This window comes from Phoca vitulina, unplaced genomic scaffold (genome assembly GCF_004348235.1).
Source record: "Phoca vitulina isolate PV1807 unplaced genomic scaffold, GSC_HSeal_1.0 scaffold24, whole genome shotgun sequence".
In the NCBI taxonomy this organism is placed as follows: domain Eukaryota; kingdom Metazoa; phylum Chordata; class Mammalia; order Carnivora; family Phocidae; genus Phoca; species Phoca vitulina.
This window is the reverse complement of record NW_022589727.1, coordinates 11,651,490-11,673,932: the sequence shown is the minus strand read 5'-3', so window position 1 is coordinate 11,673,932 and position 22,443 is coordinate 11,651,490. Positions and strand designations below refer to the sequence as shown.

Here is a 22,443-nt window from a genome sequence, read left to right as displayed (position 1 = left end):
AGAGTGTATATACTTCCCCTTTGAAAATGAACCCTGTTAAAAAATATGAAATTTATACCTTAAGATTTGCATAACTATTTTTAAAGTTTTAGTAAATTACAGAATACCATACTAATGTTTTAGGATACTTAATAATTTTTTGACAATATTTTATTGTTGTAGGTTTTAAACCCAAGAAATGAAAATACTCTGCTTCCTAAACACACTCATTTAGTGCGGCAAAAGCGTACCTGGATCACTGCCCCTGTGGCTCTTCGGGAAGGAGAGGATCTGTCCAAAAGGAATCCGATTGCCAAGGTACCTTCTACAGAGAAATAGGAAATATATGTATATATATGGGAGAAGACTTTTATGTTCATTTTTAAATTTAAAGAGAATAATATAATGTACTTAATGAGTCTTTTAATATTCTATATGTATTATAGAATTTGGGGCTTTGATTCACCTAAGAGTCAAGGATCTGACACTGGTTGAATCTTCGTTTAATTGAGAGGGCTACAATACTCAAAAGAGAATATTATATGTAGAGGAGGAAAGATTCTTTTTCCTGCTATCCCCCCTACGTTCTCTGGCTGGTGCCCTATAAATTGGACTGACAAAAGACAGATTAGCAGAATAACAAACAAGTTTATTAATGTGTGTATTGCTCCTATAACACATGGGAGTACCCAGAGATGAATAATTCAAAGGTTTGGTTGGAATTGGGGCTTATAAAGCATCTTAGCAAAGCAACAGTAAACTTTAGAGACGTGACAAGACAAAGGAAAAGGTCCTTGAATCTCTAGGGATGGAAAATTGTGGGAAGGTCAATATATGGGGAACCAGTGATAGAGATAGGCTAGTTAATACAGTTCGTTATGTGGATGCTTGGTGCCTTCTCTAAGCTGATAAGGGTCTAAAGTTGTCTCTGATGATTAAATTTTGTCCTTCCTGGTAGAGAAGGGAGGGAGGACACCTTTACAAATTTATGGCCTCCTTTTAGGCACATAGGGGAAGGGCAGAGAACTTTTCTTGAATCTACTTTTCAATTGCTTTCAGCTCAAATTAATACTACACCAAAGTGACATATTTGGGGACGGCATATTCTGCCACTCTACACATAAAAAGTAATTTTCAAAATGAAAAGAACTGGTATCTAATCGGGAGGGTGACTATACATCCTTGGTGTATACCCATTGTCCTGACCTAATGATTGATAACCCCCTTTCACTCTCAAAGTGTCCTATTTTTGATAAATTAGATGGTAATCCTGCTAGTATGTATCTCGGACTTAGCATGTGCACACCTGAGCCCTTAATTTGTCCCCTGAAGCTGTCCTCCATCATTTCTACCCATTTCAGTCAATGACACTATAATTCTACCCAGTTTTTCAAAAATGTAGCAGACACTATTAGTTCTACCTCCAGAATATATTCCAGATCTGCTCACTTCTCTCCACTGCCACCCCCATCGTCCAAGTCAGTGTCATCTCTGACCTGAGCTAGCAAAAGAGCCCCTGACCTTGTCTGCCTGCTTTGCTCTTGCCATCCCCCACCCTGCCACAGTCCATTCCCCAGAAAGCAGCCAGAGTGATCTTTTAAAAAGACAAATCAAAGCATGTTCACCCCCTTATGAAGGGCTTTCAGTGTTCACCCCCAATGTTCAACCTTCCTGCTGCAGTGGAAGGAATATTCTTTACTCTGACCTGTAGAGCTCTAATACAAGACCCCCTCTCTAACTTCAGCTCCTAACAACCCAACCCGCCGCCGTCTCTCACTCTCCTACATCCCTAAACCAACACAAATTCTTCCCAGCTCCTCACCCTTTGCCCTTGCTATTCCCTGTGCCTGGAATCCCCTCCCCATAGATACTTGCAGTATCTCACAGCATCAAGCCTTTGCCCAAGTGTCATCCCCTAAAAGAGTTCCCTTTTCTGCCTCACCCCATCTCTCTCTATCCCTTTCCCCCCCATTTCAGCCTGGGTATAGTGCATTCCACTACATGACATGCCATACATTGCTTGCTTGTTGTCCGGCGTCCTTAGTAGAGTGTAAGCTCCCTGGGGGCAGGGGCTTAGTTCTTAGGCTCACAGCTCATGCCCTGTACCCCCAAGCAATGCCAACATCCAGTGGGGGCTCATGAGACATGTGTGAATGAATACATGTTCATATCCAAGTATTATCTTTATCTTTCCAAATTGTAAACGAGCTCCTTCAAAGGAAGAGCAGCTACAGAACAGAAGACAATGATTTCCTCTGTCTAGGAACATATTTTTTTCATAAAAGCCTTCTAAAATTCGAATTTTTGGGCGCCTGGGTGGCTCAGTTGGTTAAGTGACTGCCTTCGGCTCAGGTCATGATCCTGGAGTCCCTGGATCGAGTCCCGCATCGGGCTCCCTGCTTGGCAGGGAGCCTGCTTCTCCCTCTGACCCTCCCCCCTCTCATGTGCTCTCTCTCTCTCTCATTCTCTCTGTCTCAAATAAATAAATAAAATCTTTAAAAAAAAAAAAAAATAAAATAAAATAAAATTCGAATTTTTAATTATGGCTTTACATAATAGTATGTATACAAGCAATTATATTTGCTGGTTTGGTTTGGTTGTCTGAGGTGTTTGAGTCATTCATACATTTTTTTCAATAGGTTTCTCCAAAATGCATTGATTCTTTGGGATTCAGTAAGCATTAGTTGTTCTTAGTAATTTTACATTTATATTACATTTATGTTACATGAGTTGTTACATATGTAAAATTTACATAAAAAGTTGTTACATATGTAAAATTTACATAAGAAGTAAAAGATCTTGTTGAATTTCCCCAACTTTCCAAATTCTCTTTGTAAAGGTAATACTGTCAACAGTGTAGTATCCTCTAAATCTTAAGAAATTCATAAGTATGTGTATACTTAGATACTCTTATGTATATACATAAATATAAACAAACCAACAGTTATGTCCACACTCAGTTTCATTTAGGTTATTTTTACCCTAAATAGCATGATGTAATATATAATTAGTACATGAAGATCTAGAACTCTTTAGAAATACTACACACACACACACACACACACACACACACACACATACATGTTTGTATATATATGCATATACTTGGCAAAAAACAGAGACAGACAGAAGCACAAGAGAAAGAGAAAGGCAAATAGATGGAGACAGAAGCTCAGTGAAAGGTAATCATGGACTGCCCCAGGTTCACCGTTCCACTCCAGGAGCAGAGCTGGTGTGGTGTAGCAGGAGGTTGGAGGCCCCCATCTGCTGTCTCCTTGGTCATTCTCGACAGCGGTTCCCCACCCCCAGTGCATGTTGGGAAACCTATAGGAAGGAAGTGTAACTAATCCTGAGGAAGGAAGTGTAACTAATCCCCAGGTTTCAGGACAAAGAAGTGATCAGGTAGGTGAGTGGCCATGGCTTCTAAGATGTCTGAAGAAGAATATTAAGGAACCAATAGGGGACCACAGAGACACATTTACTAATGAAGAATTACAGACACGAATGAAATTATTTATAGAAAAAAAAAAGACGACTACCAAAGACATTAGAAATGGGTTAGATGCATGAATTTCCTGAGGCATTCCAAGCAGGGAAGGTGCTTGACTTTTTTAATCCTTCTATAGAAGGATGCTTTATTCAGACTTTCCAGATGATTGAATGGATTTATAGAGGTGATTTTGACACTGCAATTTTTTCTTCATGTGTTAATTATAAACTTTATTTTATTTATTTTTTATTTTTTAGAGAGAGAGAGAGAGTGGGGGGAGGGGCAGAGAGAGAGGGAGAGAGAATCTCAAGCAGATTCCACACCCATCATGAAGCCGGACACACTGGGCTCAATCTCATGACCCTGAGATCATGTCCAGAGCCAGAATCAAGAGTCTGATGCTTAACTGACTAAGCCACCCAGGCGCCCCTCCTCATGTGCTAAATTTGAAATCTGTCCTCCCAAGATATACCCCTAATGATATCTTAGTTTCATAGCAACCATAAGAGGTAGGCAGTAGTGTCTCTCCACTCTACTGATAGGAACACTGAGGCACAGAGAGGTTAAGTAACTCTTAGTATCACATAACCAGTGAGTGGCTGAGACACGATTTGAACCCAGGTTCTCTGACATCAGCACATCTTCTCTTGAGTGCTTGTGTCCTCCCCCCTCCCTCCTATCAACATTATGACAACTTCAGAAGGAAATTTTCCATTAAAAATATGTGCATGTAAGTTACAGAGTTTAACTTGGGGCGTTCTTCTGTTATTTTTATGTTAGATACATTCTGATATTGCAATAGAAAGAGGAATAAAAATTACATACAAATACACTGGAAAAGGGATCACAGAGTCACCGTTTGGTGTGTTTGTCTTTAATGAAAACACGGGAGAATTGAACGTCACCAGGATTCTTGATCGAGAAGAAACGCCGAGTTTTCTGGTAAGGAGAACAGTTTTACATTAATTAGTTTGCAGTTTTTCTTTGGTAATAGTTATGATTTGTTTTTATATTGTGGTAATTTAATTACTTTAGCTTACATTTAATCTCTTCTATTATTTATGTCATGATTTCAGCTAGTTGGTTATGCTCTGGATGAAAGAGGAAACAACCTGGAGAAACCATTAGAACTCCGCATTAAAGTTCTTGATATCAATGACAATGAGCCAGTGTTCACACAGGACGTCTTTGCTGGGTCTATTGAAGAGCTGAGTGCCGCAGGTCAGAGTTTGTTAATTTTATGAATGAGTACCACCAGTCATATTAACCCCATTATGTAACTGAACGCTAAATCCTATATCTTGATGGAGGCTAAGTACTACCACAGGACAAATGGTAATAAACCTATCCCTCTAGGTTTGGAACTGCTTTTTCTGTGATAAATTCTGAAGGCTTTACATGACATCTTTTTTTTACCCTCAGAACAGACATGGCAGGGACACCTGGGTGGCTCAGTCGTTAAACCTTTGGCTCAGGTCATGATCCCAGGGTCCTGGGATTGAGCCTTGCATCGGGCTCCCTGCTCAGCAGGAAGCCTGCTTCTCCCTCTCCCACTCTACCTGCGTGTGTTCCTGCTCTCTCTGTGTCTCTCTCTGTCAAATAAATAAATAAAATCTTTAAAAAAAAAAGAACAGACATGGCAGATCAATGGGATGGGTTAGGTCTCTGTAACAACTATGACGCCTTGTAGCTGGAAAGTAGCCATTGACAACCTGTGAACAAATGGGTGTGGCTGTGTTCCCATAAAATGTTATTTACAGAAACAGATGGCTGGCTTTGGCTTTGGCCCACTGGCCGTAGTTCGCTGACCTTTGACTTACATTATTCCTATTGTCGGGTTTATTGACAACATGGTCCAATGCAGTGGTCCATGTGAAGACTTGCAGGAGAGATTTCTCTTTGATCATAATATAAAGAACTGCTATGCTTCTCCTGAATTGTTTGTATTTTACTAACCATGTATTTGTACCTGTTCATCCTTCTTTCTTTGTATTGATTATTAGAACTATTATAAATAAATTTGCAGCCTTGCCCTCTTCTTATCTTTCCTATTTCTGCACCCCATTCACACTTACTTTCTCATCCAATTAAAGGTTTTCATCTTGGTGTAAACTGTGATTTTGATAAGCACTTGAAATGCTTTTGTGAACAGGCTGAAATTATAAGAGAATAATAACGCACATAACTTGTGCTTAAAGTTGAGCTTCACCTTGGACACCTTTGTTTCTAATGCCAGATACCCTTGTGATGAAAATCAGCGCAACAGATGCAGATGAGCCCAATACCTTGAATTCTAAAATTTCCTATAGAATCGTATCTCAGGAGCCTGCTTATCCTCCAGTGTTCCACCTAAATAAAGACACAGGGGAGATTTATACAACCAGTTTCACCTTGGACAGAGAGGTAAATTAGTATTTTATGTTGCTCATCTTTTAAACTCTTCTTTATCTTTTCAGGTTTTCCTTTCTCTTTATTTCTTTTTAAATTTTCTTACTTTCTTAGCTATTCTTCATTTATAGGATAACTCCTAGAAATACCCTCTTCTAGTGATGTGCAGTCCAGTATGGTAGCCATTAGCCATATGTGGCCATTGAGCACTTGAAGTGTGATTTGTCCAAATTGAGATGTGCTATAAATGTAAAAAAGTCACCAGCTTGGAAAAACTTAGCATGAATTAAAAAATGTAACGTATCACCTTAGTAATATTCTATTGATTGCATGTTGACACAATAATAGTCAAGATACCATGGGTTAAATAAAATGTATTTGTTTAAAATTAGTAGTATCACCTTTTTTTAACTTTTTAAAATTTGACTCTTAGAAAACTTAACATGAGGACAGCTCTGTTCTAGGGCCTTTCCAGTCAGGATTCTGTTTGCTAGAGCATCCTAAAGCAACGTTCCATAATTTGTCCTTCTGTAATGAAACATCAGGAGTCTCCTCTACCACTAATACAGACATAGAGGGAGGAACAGAGACTGACGTAAGAGTCCTACTCAGGATAATAGAAATATTCGTAAAGGAAAGAATCGTTGTAAATCCCAAATTGGAGGAAAATTTCAGTGGGATTCCTGAGCAAGCTATTCTCAAACATTTCACTTTTTTATTTCTAACTCAAAGGGAAAGTTTTAGATGAAAACAGGAAATAGAAGGTTTTAACAGTGTGCACGAGGAAAATGTGGATGATCCTAAGAACACTGTATTGTCATCAAACATAAGTCATCATCCAGGTGCAGTCATTATATTTTGTATTACTTGGGAAAATGATTTCATTTTGCCCAGAGAGGGAGAAGATTGTGCCCAACATCGCTAACAGGATCTCTGTAAAACTAAAGAATGTTATTACTCCCTAAAATTCTACTCTGTACCTTTCCACATAAAATTACAATGGAAAAGTATTATTTTTAACTATCCTGATTTGTGACAAGCTGCTGTCTGTGAAGTAGGGCAAGTGTAGCCAATACCGATGTCTGTCACTTATTGGGTATCAACCATGTGCCAAGTGCTATTCGAAGCCTTTTACATAGATTAACCCATTTAATCCAGCTAAAAACTCTGTGATGCAAATCCAGTTATTATCCCCGTTTTACACAGAAGGAAGCCAAGGGTCAAAAGGATTAAGGGTATATCCAGCACAGCAAGTGACAAAGACAGAATGGAATCCAAGCAACTGGCTCCAGGGCCTTAGTTGTGCTGACTCGCACTGAGCTGTTCCGTCCCACACAGGACCCCCATGCATTGGCACTGGCTGCCCCTGCTTTTTCTTACACTCCAGCATTACCAAATGGAGCCCCCATAAGGGGACCGTGTGGAAGAGAAGGGCTCACTTCGGAATAGCATGTGAGACATCATTCTCCAGGACAGGTTCTCTAAGAATCATCTCTCTCAAAATGTTTGGACAAAGTCAACCACATTTTTTCCTCAGCAGCCAAGTTTTCTTGGGGACTAGGTTTTCCTTGCTTAATTCTTAGCTAAAAATGAAGAGAGAACCAATTCCTATAGTCACCCCACCCCCCCGCATCACTTCCCTGTAGAGCAAACTACATTTTGAATGGCACTTCTTTGTGCACAGACTATTTTAAGGAGGGACTCATTTCCTGATAATGTCACCAATGACATATTTAAGAATTTGACCACCAACAAATTCTCTAGGCTTTTTCTGGCTTCTAGAAATGCTCTGACGGCAAATAAACAGCATCTTCACATGAATAACAGATCGTAAAACATATTTATGAATAAAATAGGCTGTGGTTCATTCTCTTGATGATGAAAGGAACTAGAAAGACAGATTTGGGAGTGATCAATTTTCACCCCAGATGGATATTTTTCATTGCCTTGCAGGAACACAGCAGCTATACTTTGACGGTAGAAGCAAGAGACGGCAATGGACAAATTACAGATAAACCAGTAAAACAAGCTCAAGTTCAGATTCGTATTTTGGATGTCAATGACAATATACCTGTAGTCAAAAATGGAATGGTAACTATTATTTTTATAACAGATGTATCTTCTTTCTCATATTTTAGTCCTACCTAAAAATATATCACTTAGTTTGTGCTACATTAAAATAAAAACCCTATGTTCATGTTTTGCAGACTGAATGGGTAGTTGAAGAAAATCAAGCCAATGTAGAAGTTGTGCGCATAAAAGTGTTCGATGCAGATGAAATAGGCTCTGATAATTGGTTAGCAAATTTTACATTTGTATCGGGAAATGAAATGGGTTATTTCCACATAGAAACTGATACTCAAACAAATGAAGGAATCGTGACCCTTATTAAGGTAAGCACTTAGTGTTCAAAATTGGAATGGGAAAAGTTGGTGCAGAGAAAGAAATGATTGTATTTTAAGCCTCAAACACTTAAGAGTGCTTTATATACTCAACCGACACCACAATTGAGATTGGAGACCTCGCTATTTGCCCCAGTTCTGTAGTTAGCAAATGGTCACACTACAGTCCAAATTCAGATCAGGGAACTCGAATCCTAATCTGACAACATGATACCAGCATCATTATTGCTCAGCACACTTCCTGTCTTTCTTGCAACCTGTGTCTGACTAGGGCATCCTTACATCATGACCTCTTGCCTCTACTAATTATCCCCAATTTATTATCTCTTATTTGATCAACTTAACATAAAGCCAGACCTCACTAATAGCATCTAAAAACAAAAGCTGTAATAACTTGACAAAGTTTGAATCCATTTGTCTTCATACTTAACTATGCCTAAGAGTCACCTTGTAAAGTTATATGCCCCAAATGCATATTCCTGGGCCCCCGATCAAGTCTATGGGGTGGAGCTCAGGAACATGCCTTTATAACAGAAATCCACTTGTGATTCTAATGTAAGTAGTATGAGGGTCACATTTTGAAACACAGTGGTCTAACTTCTTGTGCTTAATTGAATCAGTGAAAGAAAAATAATCTTATTAAGCATATGGGTCTTATACATTTGAAATTTATTACCCCCACAGAATTTTTTTTTAAAGATTTTATTTGTTTATTTGACAGAGAGAGAAACAGCAAGAGCAGGATCACAAGCAGAGGGAGTGGGAGAGGGAGAAGCAGGCTTCCCGCCCAGCAGGGAGCCCGATGCGGGGCTCGATCCCAGGACCCTGGGATCATGACCTGAGCCGAAGGCAGATGCTTAACCACTGAGCCACCCAGATGCCCCTACCCCCACAGAATTTTTTAAACAAAAATTATAGGATAGATTTTTTTATCTAACATTATAAGTAAGGAAGAATGTCAATGTATTTTTAAATGGCTTACAGCTTTCAAAATACTATTCCATTAATCACACACAAAGTTGATTCCAGAAGTTTCTAAACTTTTACAAAAACTTAATATATGACAGAGTAGGTAAAGTCCAACCATAGGGAGAGGAATAATGATAACAGAATAGAGAAATATTCACTTGAATTTTCATGGTAATAATTATGTGCACCATTTATTAATAGGCTATTGTATGCACTTAGACTACCACTTGTAAAGCAAAGGAAAATAGAATAAGATTACCTCATGTTTAAAGGGAAGACCCATTTTATGATTATGCAAGAAGTGGATAATGGCATCAGAGACAAATAGATTTGCCTACTTATATAGAAGTAAGCAATCCTCTTAGTCATAGAATATGAGTACAACCTTGCTAGATGCTTAAGACAAAAAGCCAATAATACATAAGGAGAAAGTCAGTGATGAATGATAGAAGTTCTAGAAATATTCTCACTCTACCATGGTAGCACAAAAAGGGATATAGCTCTTTCTACCAAAGGGGGCATAGCAAAAAATAGTAAAATTAGCATTAGAGTGACAACAGCAGGTTGAGAAAATTATAAATTTACTCTCTCAATTATATAAAGAATTGCTTCCAAATTTTAAGAGCAATAGTCAGACTCCATTCAAAGGAAGTTAGACAAAGAAGATATACCGATAGCAAATATGCACATAAAGGGTACTCAACAGCATTAGTCATTAGGGAAGATGAAAATTAAAGCTATAAGAGATAGCACAGTGCATCTACTTGAGTGGCTATAGTCAAAAAGACTGACAACACCAGCAATCGGCAACATTATGCAGAAACTGAACTCCTATCTCTTGCTGGTGGAAACATAAAATGATACAGCTAGTTTGGCAGTTTTTTAAAACATTAAACACCAGGTAGTTACTCAGTGACCCAAAGATTTAGCCCTAGGTATCCACCCGTGAAAAATAAAAGCATGTATTGTAATAACTTGTAGATGTCAGTGGTAACCACTTATCATGGTGAACATTGCATAATGTGTAGAATTGTCAAATCACTGTGTTGTACACTTAAGACTAATAAAACATTCGCATGTCCAGAAAGAAAGAAATATATCTATACAAAATGTTTATAAGCAGCTTTTATTCATAATAGTCGAAAGCTGGTAACAATAAAAATGCCCATCAGCTGATGAACAGATAAAATGCAGTATATCCACATAATGGAACACTACTGGTTAATAAAAGGGAATGGAGTACTCATACTTACTACAGCATGGATGAATCTCAAAATCATGCTTTGTTTAAGAAGCCAGACACAAAATACTACATATTGTATGATTTTATCTTTGTGAAATTTCTAGAAAAGCAAAACAATGGATATAGACATTGATTGCTCAGGGCTGGGGCTGTGAGTAATGATTGACTACAAACAGGCAAAAAGGAACTTCTTGGGGTGATGAACATGTTCTCAAACTGGATGGTAGTGACATTGGCAAAACTACGGGTTTGCTAAAAATCATCATATTGTACACTTCAAATGGGTGAATTTTATTCTATGTAAATTATACCTCAATAAAGCTGTCAAAAGGAGAACAGATACTTTATTTTTTTTAAGATTTTATTTATTTGACAGAGAGAGAGCACAAGCAGGGGGAGCAGCAGGCAGAGGGAGAAGGAGAAGCAGACTCCCCGCTGAGCAGGTTGCCTGATGTGGGGCTCGATCCCAGCACCCTGGGATCATGACCTGAGCCGAAGGCAGACGCTTAACAGACTGAGCCACCCAGGCACCCCGAGAACAGACACTTTAAACTGTGGAAATACAGATACTGATATTTCATCGTATGAGAAAAAGCCACAGCTTTGTTAACAATTTCACAAATACATTTAAAATCTTTAATGCTATTAAAAGTAGCAAAACTGGAAATGATAAAATATACTGACAGTTTTAAAAACAGAGGTATTTGCCCTCATTCATTGTTCATGATGCTGAAAATTTTTTTCTTTCTCTTTGGAGAAGTATGGCTATTTATCATAAACACCATGAAACAGTTTCTATGGCCCTAGTACCTAGCTCATTTTTTAACATTGTTGTGGCCTTCCATGGTCTGTGAATACTAATGACATCTGGCTGGAATATTTTATTTTGCATCCAGCGTACGTCGTGCTACTAAAACAAGCATGTCAAGTGCAACAGCAGCTTAAAAAGAAAATAACTTTGAAAAGGATTCTGCAGTCACAAAGCATATATTTTCTCTAGTCATTTGCTGTTGAGTCCTTGTCTCAACACCCTAGTGGCCCATTTTAAAAAGAGGGCAGAAGCTGTTACCCATCCAGAACCCTACAGAGAGGAACATGATTTTGTAATAAATCATCGAAAAACAAAGTGAACAGCTTTGCAGTAATTCATGTAAACACATGTAATACATTTAATGTTATACTGAAGAAACAAGCAAAAATGGCCCGTGACTCTAAATGGTCAGGACCACTAGAAATAAAAATCAACAGGATCTAAATAACCTTTGACTAGGTATTTCTTTTCATAGTGGGATATAGCTCAACAGAGGAAAAATAATTTGTGTAAAAATGTTCACAGCAGTATTAATTATATTTAAACATTACATATAGTCCAAATGCCTAATAATCAAATGGCTAAGTAAAATAAATATATCTAAATAGTAGAATACTGTAGAAATGTTTATAAAAAGAAAATAAACAAATTGGAACATAGAATATGTATAGTGATACACTAATTATATCAAGTGTACTTTATAAATTTCACAATTCACAAAGACCAATATTTGTAGGAAAGTTAATCTTTTATGGAATTAATAGCAAGCCAGATATTAATAGACGTTATGCTATAAAGAGGGGGATAGGTTCTTTGTTTAAATAAATTTGAAAACCCTTGGGTTTAGGCAGGTTAAACCAGGAGGTCTCAGCTTTTTGGTATGCTCATGTGCAGTGAAGGTCTATACTAGGGGGACAGCTGGCTGCTGCCACTAGGCACGTATCCCTTTTCACCAGAACAAACATATAGAATACATTTTAAGGAATATTATATTGCATGTCCATTAACTTTTTTCAGTAAAGTAAAAGAATCACTTTGGATTCTTAAATATACATGTATGTGTATCTGTATAATATATTTTAAATAATTTGAACTTTAAAAAGATAAATTGGGGCTGCGCCCTAAATCATCCTTAACATTGATGAATATCCAAACTAACAGATTTTTTAATTGCTTGGTATCAGTATGAGTTAGAATACTGAGTGCTAATGTATTCCCCGTATGTTAAATTGTTATATCTAACATTAAAACTATATGTGTGTGTATGTATGCTCTATGTGTGTTCTAGTTGTTTTCTCTTTTGAAAGAATTCCCTTTGATTTTGTCTTCCTAGGAAGTAGATTATGAAGAAATAAAGAATCTTGATTTCAGCATTACTGTCACCAACAAAGCAGCTTTTCACAAATCAGTTAAGAATAAATATAAACCTATATCCATTCCCTTCAAAGTAAAGGTGAAAAATGTGAAAGAAGGCATTCATTTTAAAAGCAGCACAGTCTCAGTTCATGTTAGCGAGAGCATGGATAAATCAAGCCAAAGCCAAATAATTGGAAAATTTCAAGCTTTTGACGAAGACACTGGACAAGTAGCCCGTGTGAAGTAAGAGATAGTTATGAATATATTTCCTTATTTTAAATTACTTTAAATGCCTGTCTTCAAAAAATCTTAATGAAATATGAACACTTTATTCCTTTCCTCCCAGCATTACAATCCCAAGGTCTGGAAATTAAATTATCCAGAGTTGTACCTGCACCTGAGAATCAGGGAGAAATCCACCCCCCCACCCCAGACCACCTTCCCTCCACCAATTGAGTGTGCAGCAGAGGCTGGGTGCTTCACCTCCAAGTAATTCTGGCTAAAGAAAGCTGAAAAGCAACAAAGAGAAAGTTCAGAAAGAAACTTCCTGTCTTATATTCTGTCTAAACCTGTCTTATTTCCTGAAAGTATTAGAGGCAAGAAAGTAGCAAATACATTTTCTCCACCAGCTGTTGTTGGGTAACTAAGTTACTCTCCAAAGGTTTACCCCAAATTTAAGGGAGACTAGACCAAAAGCTGTAGGACAGACTGCGGAACAACTTGCAAATTTCCTGGGTTTGTAGGCAAGAAAGGATCGCCTTTGCATATGTCTGGAGTATATTACAGAAATAGGGAAGGTTCCAAATAAGGGTGATATGCAGTAAAGAGAGGGGCCTTTTAGGAGAGTTTCAAGAAATTAAAAACATTTCAAACTAATGCCTATAACAAGAACATAGATAATGAACCAAAAATTAAGCTTGAGAGAGTTGTAGATTATTAGAGATTATCAATTTATCCAGAAGTGAAAATTATTTTTATGTTTGTTTTATAACAGATATGCCAAATTGGAAGATATAGACAACTGGATCTCTGTGGATTCTGTTACATCTGAAATTAAGCTTGTAAAAATTCCTGATTTTGAATCCAGATACGTCCAAAATGGTACATACACTGCAAAGATTTTGGCAATATCCGAAAGTAAGTTATTACAAATGTATTTTTCTTGGTTATGTGTATCTAAATATTATTTTGGAACACCTGAGACGTTCATTTTGTTCTTGGAGGAAAACCAAATCTCTCCAATGGACAAACCTTCACATTTCTACTCATTTAGTGAATTAGAAAACATGACTTGATCTGAATATTAAAATGCATCTAGGATGGAAAGTGCCGTAATTTGTTAGTACCTTCTCCTTACCAAACCGGAAGGAGAATTCAAACTGTGTCTGTTGTCAGCACTATGAGCAGCATATACGTATTTCTTCTTTCTCATTTTTAAGGTTATCCAAGCAAAACCATCACGGGCACTATTGTTATCACAGTGGAGGACATCAATGACAATTGTCCCACGCTGGTCGACCCAGTGCAGACTCTCTGTGATGACGTGCAGTACGTGAATGTGACCGCAGAGGACCTGGATGGACCCCCATACAGCGGGCCTTTCAGTTTCTCCATCATCGACAAACCAGCCGGAATGGCAGAAAAATGGCAAATAGTACACCAAGAAAGTAAGCAAAATCACTGGACTACATATTTAAATATTAAACCTGAGAGAAATCTAAAATCGTTATAACATAGGCTGTTTTTTTTCATAAATTATATTTCCGATACAATTTTGTACAGAAGTTGATAAAATGAGGTTGTGGAATTCAGAGATAGTGTCTTTCAATCGTAGGCCTATAGTAGATGCCCCATTTGGAGTCACAGAAGATGGAGAGAAGAAAAATAACCTGGTGTCTTAAAGATACCTGGGTATTCCCTAAGTCACTCCTGAAATAGTTGTTTTGTCTTACGAGGAGTGGTTGGCCTGTCTAAGCACAGCAATCAGAGTAGATGCCTTCTAAATTCTTAAGCTATGGTAACAGTTCCATTAAAATAATATTTATGAATGACTTACTGTGTACGAGGCCCTCTGCTGGCCCTTCATAGGCATTACCTCATTTAATCCTTTATAACATGATTCCCTGATTACAGCTGAGAAATCTTGGCTTACCTAGAATTAAGTAGCTGTTCAAAGTCACAAAGCTGGTCAGTGATGAACACAGCATGAAGAAGGGTCTGTCTGACCCCCGCCCCCATTCAAGGTGGCCCTGTGTGTATATCGTGTCTTAGACATACCCCCTTGTTGATGTGAGCTTCTGCATGTTCTCCAGGGTGGTTTTGAATACCACAAACTATCCAGGAGACTATTTTGTTTTAAATAATTAGTGTTCATTTTAGAAAAGTTTCAAATATAAGACCCAAGCTTTTCTTAATTAACAAATTTATTGTTATTTTAAGTCTAACAGATTTTTATAGCCATTTTTAGAAGCTTTGGGAAAATGTTTGATCCAATTTACAGAGTAAACAAACACCTTCAACATCTCAAACTACGTTTATAAATTTAGTATATTTTGGATTTTGCCTGTGTATTTCAGTGATCTGAATTAATAAATCAAATGCATTATTCTCGCTTCTTGTGATCCCTATACTCTAAAATTCCAATAAATGTGACTTATAAATACACTGAACCTGAAATCCTCTTCAGTGGTCTAATACTGAACAAACCAGTGATATTTCAACCTACAGCTACAAGACCAAATCAGTAACATAATCACATATTTTAAATTGGAGTACAAAGCTGTCACGTTAATAGGGCTAACTTTCCTAAAAATGACGCAAGTATAAAAACACAGTAACAATTACAAATAATTCCCATGATACAAAAATATTAAAACCATGTCTTTAATTTGCTTAAATATCCTATAACTAATTTTAAATCTTCTTAGGGTTTATGTACTCACTGGCAGAAGATACGTTATGCTTTTAGTTAACTCAAGTTGCCTCCCCTATGAGGACGACTGTCACCTCCAGATTACCAATTACTTAAGATCAAGTTTTCAGCTAGCATGAGCCCTGGGTGGCAGACATCCAGATGATTCCTCTTAGGGTAATTAAGTCACAGGCCTCAAAACTTGAAAAGTGGCTGGTCTCCCTGTTCAGCGTCTAATTCTGTACTCACAGAAGCCTGGGACTCCCACCCAGGTCGAATGCTTAATTGGAGCTGGCCTTTGTTTTACTAAGATGTGTAAACATGTTTTGCATTGAACTTCCTGGGTTTCCAACTCTTACTTATTTTATCTAAGAAACATATGATGTTTGGGAGATGCCAGGCATTGTCCTAAGCACTCTACTAATGTTAACCACCTTACAAGTTTGGCCCTACTGTTGTCAACATTTTACAGTTGAAGAAACAAGGGCACAGAGAGTTTTCTTAACATTCTCAAGGTCAGGGGCACCTGGGTGGTGCAGTGGGTTAAGCGTCTGCCTTCAGCTTAGGTCATGATCCCAGGCTCCTGGGATCAAGTCCCGAGTCGGGCTCCCTGCTCAGCAGGGGAGTCTGCTTCTCTTCCCTCTGCCCCTGCTCAGTTGCGCTCGCTCTCTCTCTCTCTCTCTCTCTCAAATAAATAAATAGAATCTTAAAAAAAAAAAAAAAAATCCATTCTCAAGGTCACAGCTAGTTAAAAGCTGGAACTAGGATTTGAACCCAAGCAGTCCAGCTCTGGAATCTTTCTGGATACATAAATACGTTTTCTATCTAAAGATCAAGATGTTTGAATTTGATGGGTCCTTGAATTTTTTATAGTCTCAGGAACCACAAAACCCTTAAGGATATGCATGTTGGAGTGTTATAAGAGGAAGTCACTGAGATTTATACTTTGTATACCTAGACAATTTAGAGAGAGAGGATTCTGTAAACCAATTTTTTCTCCTTGGTTACATAATAAGGTGATCGGCTGGCTGTCATGAGAATAAATAGCTCTTATCTACTTTTATTTATTTGGGAAAATTTTAAAGCACAGAAAATTCCAGCGACCAATATGGCAGACATCTTTGTACCTACCACCTAGAATTTAAGAAATATTAACAATTTCTTATATTTGAATGAGACCTCTTTTTTTTATGATAATGGATAAAATAGAGGTCCTCTTTTTGCCTTTTCTCCCCTCTCAACTTGCCCCCTCAGAGCCAATCACAAATTTAATTATGTTCTTCTTCCAGGCCATGTTTTCATGGATTTTTTGTTTCATGAGTTTTTACTCCTTTAAATGACTAGATGCTTTTCTCCCTTCTCCAAAGCTTTGAGGATGATTTAATAACAACTATATTCTAGCTATGCAGATCAAATTCCATAAAATTTGGACCTTAAAATGAAAAGAGGCTGTTTTTTACTTCTAAAAATAAACAAAACAAAACAAACCCTAAACACCTCATTTTTATCTTTGTGTTCATCCGGGTTTACATGTCTTGCAAGTTTATTATTTTTAAATAAATGTTATGAATATGTCAAAATAATTTTTAAGCTCTTGTACCTGATCATTATTTTTACTCACATGAAAACTGGTGATTATTTTTATTCATGTGAAAGAAAAATTTTAAAATAATCATCAGTCACATTAAAAAAATAATAAGATAGAAGTTCATTCATACAACACTTTGTGTCATGTTCTTGCCAGAAATGTGTAACCTGAATCCAATCATGAGGAAATAATCAGACAAATTCAAACTGCAGAGCATCCTTTGAAACAGGTGGCCTTCAAAAATGCAAGGTCTTGATGGCCAAAAAAAAGGGTGGGACTGACCTAGACCATTCATAGAGATTAGGGTGACAACTAAAAGCAATGCATAATTCTTGACTGAATGCAGGATCAAGGAAAAAAAAAACCAGAAAGAACGAGAACTATAAAGGGCATTATTGCAACAATTGAAAAGTTTGACTATGAGTTATATCAATACTAAATTTTTTGAGAGGGCTAATGTCCCTTGGTCTTAGAAGGTACATGCTGATCTGTGTACCATAATATCTGCAACTTCCTTGCAAATAGTTCAGAAAAAAGTGAGTGGATAGAAAATATTGTTATAAAATGTAAACAAGTCACAAAGGGTAAGGGTATTCATTGTAATATTCTTACAATTTTTCTGTAGATTTGAAATTTTTCAAAATTTTGAATCTATAGTGATACAGTATCAGGAACAAAAAGGAAGAGACTAGATAAAATGAGATTGGCCCATTGTTGAAAGTTACTAAAGCTGGGGAAGCGTTAACTACACTCTTCTATTATTGTCTGTTTGAAAATTGCCTTAACAAAGTTTTTTCAAGATGGTAAAATAAAGGTCATTCAATGGAAATGTCATTTAACTTGCCACTTGTTACTGTATTCCTAGTACGTAGAACAGTTTCTAGCATTTGGTAGACATCACACATATTTGTTAAAATTAATCATCATAAAAGGAAGATGTGTCCAAATCCGATTCTTTGCTATCAACCTGCCTCTTGGGGGGATCTGGACTAATTTTAACAAGCCCATGATGTGAATTCAGTAGAGAAGCTAAGCAAGAATAAAGCTTCTCACTGGAGCTAAATATTATCAGTAATTAAAGAATGTTTCCGTTCACCCCTTCCTTGGTAATCACTCATTTCTGTTTCCTTTTGCCCTCCTCTCCCCTTGTAGGTACCAGTGTGCTACTGCAACAAAAGGAACAAAAGCTTGGGAGATGTGAAATTCAGTTTCTGATTTCAGATAGCCAGGGCTTCAGTTGCCCTGAGAAGCAGGTGCTTAAACTCACAATCTGTAAGTGTCTGAATGGTGGCGGTTGCGTGGAAAAGCTGAGTGACTCCTACGTTGGCCTGGGACCTGCAGCCATTGCACTAATAATTTTTGCCCTCCTGCTCTTGCTACGTAAGTATTTTAAAAGCCACTCTTTAGCTCATCTCGTCCTTTCAGTGCCCCACCAGTGTTTTGCTGCGGTAGTAGTCAGTGATTTCTTCACAGTGAGTCTTTCACCACAAGCGAACACTTCCGAGGGTGATTAGGGAAACAATAAGTGACCGTTAATAAATTCACCAGAGATTATTCTAGCCCTCCGCAGAATTTTATCTCATAAAAATGAATTTTTGTTTTATAAAAACATGTCATTTCCCGATTTAAATAACCAAGGTTACTAGACAGCCTGGTTGGTGATAAGCTCTGTGATGAGGGACGTTGTCTGTTCTTCCACACCTTTGCTTAGAACAGTGCCTTGCACACGGTAGGCTCTCAAAGAAAAGATTTGTTGGGTAAATTTGGGTGATGGATACAAAGATATTTTACGGACTCCTCCTGTTGCCATCAGTTCTTGCTTTGCACCTTCAACTTGTCGGGGCTCGGCCTCCTCATACCCTCTGCTTTGCTTGCCCCTTCCCCTGCGCCAACAGCAGCCCCACCTCTGAGCACTGCCGTGCTTTCTGACGATGACAACCAGTCCTGCCTTCCCTGCATGGCCTCCGAAGACCTCCGGTTTCCTTTCATGAAAGAGCAAAGTACTGCAGCTTGGGGTCATGTGGAATCCCACTCCACTTGCCCCCGAACGAGGGCCACCTCTCAGGCACCCCCAGTGATCTCAGTGATGAAGGAGGGGCTTGTCAAAGCCAGTGTTAGATGTGCAACTGAATGCACAGCACTCAACAGTTTACAGTGTACGTTTATACCGTCGTCTCTGTTTTACGGGTAAAAATACAGACGTAGGTGGAGAAATGACTTGTCTCAGCTCCCAGGTCTGTCACCAGGTGCTGGAGCTGGGACTCTATCTTTTACCCAGAGACCCCTTGCATTGCCTTCTCATCTCAGACTCCCCGGGGCCCAGTGTGTTGCTTGGCTCATGGTAGACACTTGGTAAGCATTTGTTAAATCTGTTGAAATGGTTGAATTGCCACTGGCTCATTCCAGCTTTTTACTCACAGTGCAGCTACTCACAGTGGCTATATTTACTGAGCTGTCAGCTATTTCACACAAAAGGGAATCTAGGAAGTAGTCAGTTCATCACTGGAAGCTGCCAGATGGAAGTGGCAGTAAAAGCTAATTGGAGAAGGACTGTCCTCAGGTGTAATTAATTCTTGACTACATTGATCAAGAAGACAACTTTGGCTTTCACTTCCTCCCTGAGGTAGAATAAAATTTAAGGAGGGAGCTCTGAAATCTTATTGAATTCATGATGAAATGTTATATGTATTTTAAGGGCTTTTAATGTAGAGTCATTCTCGAAAATAATCCTCAGATAATTCAAATGTTAATTTGATCCTCAGTTCGCCATGCCTTCTGCTAAATTCTACTCCAGGATGAAGTGGCAAAGTATTTTAGAAGTTCCAATGTTCTAGAATATTTGAACATATTAACATTTTCCTACCCCTCGGAGCGTTTGATCTTTTTAACATATATATTTTTTTTGGATAGTGAATTTTCTTATATTAAAAAAGTGATTTAAAAGAACAACAGAAGATTTAAGTCTCTAAATTGGCTTTGATGATTTGTATGCTATGGAATCCAGCCTTGGTGCTCCATCCAGCTAGCACACACAGCCTTTTTGTGATGAATGAGGACTCCCTCATGCTGCCTTTAGGCTTTGATATGATTCCCCAAAACAAGCTTGGTGAGGCTGGATCAGAGTGAAGAAAAGAAAAATGCAAAAATAGGGCTGTAAATAAGTGAAGACTGAACTCTAAGAAGCAAAATGCAAATTCCAAAATTAGGCAATATAAATTTAGAAATATGTCGGGACTAACCTTCTCTGGACTCAATTTTGTTTCTGTCCAGTTGTACCACTTTTACTGCTGAGGTGCCACTGTGGAGAAGGCGTCAAAGGCTTCACCCCCATTCCTGGCACTATAGAGATGCTGCATCCTTGGAATAATGAAGGGGCGCCACCTGAAGACAAGGTCAGACAATCAGATATCAGTGGAACTTGTCTTCTTTCCCCATTTAAGGGCCTTTGGGAACTGTTTCTAACATTTTAAGTCATGAGAGAGTAACGTAGTCATTATAGATTTCATTCACATATCTTTGTTAAAACAAAGAGTTCAAATGACCACATATTTTGTGTTGGTTGCCAGGGCAGAGTTGAAGTGGTCTTATTCTACTGTGATAGGTCCTATGTTACAGAGAATGTTAAGAAAGGGTCAGGGAATGAAGGATGTGCTTCTCCATTTCCGTTCCTCTCAATACATAGGGTTGGGAGAGGTAAACCCACCACCCCCGGAACAATTATAAGATTTTGCAAAATCTCCTCTCCTCCCTACTTAATAGACAGGAGGAGATCCCATTGTCTGTTGCGTCTTCACCCCGGGCCTCTCATCACCATCTGCAATAAGCATTGTGTTCAATAGGACACCATTTAGCATCAAGCATCAGAGAACTCAGAATAACAGAGGCTTAAATATGAATGTGGGCAGTCAAGGACCAGCATGATGATTCCTCTACAGTATGGTCCCGGCTCCTCCTTCCTTGTTGTTCCTCCGTGGATGAGTTCCATTCCCATGCTGTCTTCATGCTCCAGACACTAGCTGCTGTCTCCACGTTCCAAAAAGCAGATTGGGAGAAATGTTCTTAAAGAACACTTCCCAAAAGTTGCCTACCCCATTTCTGCTTGAAATCACATTAACCAGAACTTAGTCAGGTAGCCCTTCTGAGTAGCAGTGGAGGCTTGGAAAGATAGTCTTTATTTGGAGCAACCATATGTCCAGCTAAGAAAAAAAAAAATTTAATAACTATAGAAGGAGGCATTAAACCCTAGAGGAAAGTTGAAATGCCATTGATGCCAATAGAGTAAATGAGCTGAGACCATATTTAAATAATTTTTGTTTTCCCCTTGGGTTATAATCAGCTAACAAAACAAGAAGGTGGAATGGAGATCTTCAGAAGACTCAAATACAAGTTATTCAACCCAAAATATTTTTCCTAGTTTGCCTCTGTGGAAATAGCTTATTCCCTTCACCTGCCTGCTCAGCTCAGATCCTTCTACCGCCTGTACTGACCCTCCATCCTTCTCACCCCTCCACTGTATTTGCTGTCATAGGTGGTGCCTTTGCACGTGACAGCAGATCATGGAGAGGGTTTAGCCGTCGACGTGAGAGTGGGAAGTATAACAACCAAGGAAACCACAAAAGAAAGTAGCTGTGCCTTCATCAAAGGGCATCATGAGATGGCTGAGGTGGATGGAAGATGGGAAGAACACAGAAGCCTGATTTCTGGTGGAGTTACCGAAGTGACAGGGACAACAGGAGCCAACGTAGGCGCTGAAATGACAAGGATCACAAAAGTCACAGGGTCTTCCAGGGACCTGGCCGGAGCTCGAGCAGCTGCTGTTGCAGCCAACGAAGAATTCTTGAGAAGTTATTTCATTGAGGTAAGGGTTGGTTTTTATAGGTGCTGGTGCAGGGGACATTTATATGTGAATGTGGTATTAGTCAGGTAATCATTGCCTTGGATCTAAATAGGACTGGGTCGTTTTTTAAGAGAATGCTTTTAAGAGAATGACCCCACAATCTCACTTCTTGCAGAAGCTTACTTCTCACATGCCTGTTTTTGTCAGTTGACACAACTCTGCTCTTCTCCGTGTTGCCTTCATTCTAAGATGCACTCGGAGAGAGCAGATTGGACTGGGCAGGTGCAATCCTCTGCAGGGGAACAGGGGAACAGAGCCACGCAGAACCAGGCGACGACCGGCTCCTCAAACAGCTACCTTTTAGGGGGGCTCACATTTCACTGGTCAGAGCGAGTCACGTGACGAAGCCAGCTGTCAGTGGCTCAAGAGTACAGTTCCTCTGCCAGAGCAGACCTGATAGGGATGAGCG

At 38.6% G+C, this 22,443-nt stretch overlaps 1 protein-coding gene across 1 annotated transcript in view; it reads left to right on the top strand.

Annotated features, from left to right (window-relative positions):
* Nucleotides 1–22,443, top strand: part of DSG2 (desmoglein 2) — a 47,823-nt gene that overhangs the window by 21,526 nt on the left and 3,854 nt on the right. Inside the window, exons 3-14 of the mRNA XM_032421400.1 lie at nt 163–297; nt 4,250–4,411; nt 4,546–4,690; nt 5,706–5,872; nt 7,811–7,948; nt 8,065–8,250; nt 12,616–12,881; nt 13,633–13,775; nt 14,078–14,305; nt 18,290–18,517; nt 20,408–20,529; nt 21,666–21,995. Coding sequence (XP_032277291.1) covers nt 163–297; nt 4,250–4,411; nt 4,546–4,690; nt 5,706–5,872; nt 7,811–7,948; nt 8,065–8,250; nt 12,616–12,881; nt 13,633–13,775; nt 14,078–14,305; nt 18,290–18,517; nt 20,408–20,529; nt 21,666–21,995 — 2,250 coding nt within the window. The remainder of the gene's footprint in view (nt 1–162; nt 298–4,249; nt 4,412–4,545; nt 4,691–5,705; nt 5,873–7,810; nt 7,949–8,064; nt 8,251–12,615; nt 12,882–13,632; nt 13,776–14,077; nt 14,306–18,289; nt 18,518–20,407; nt 20,530–21,665; nt 21,996–22,443) is intronic.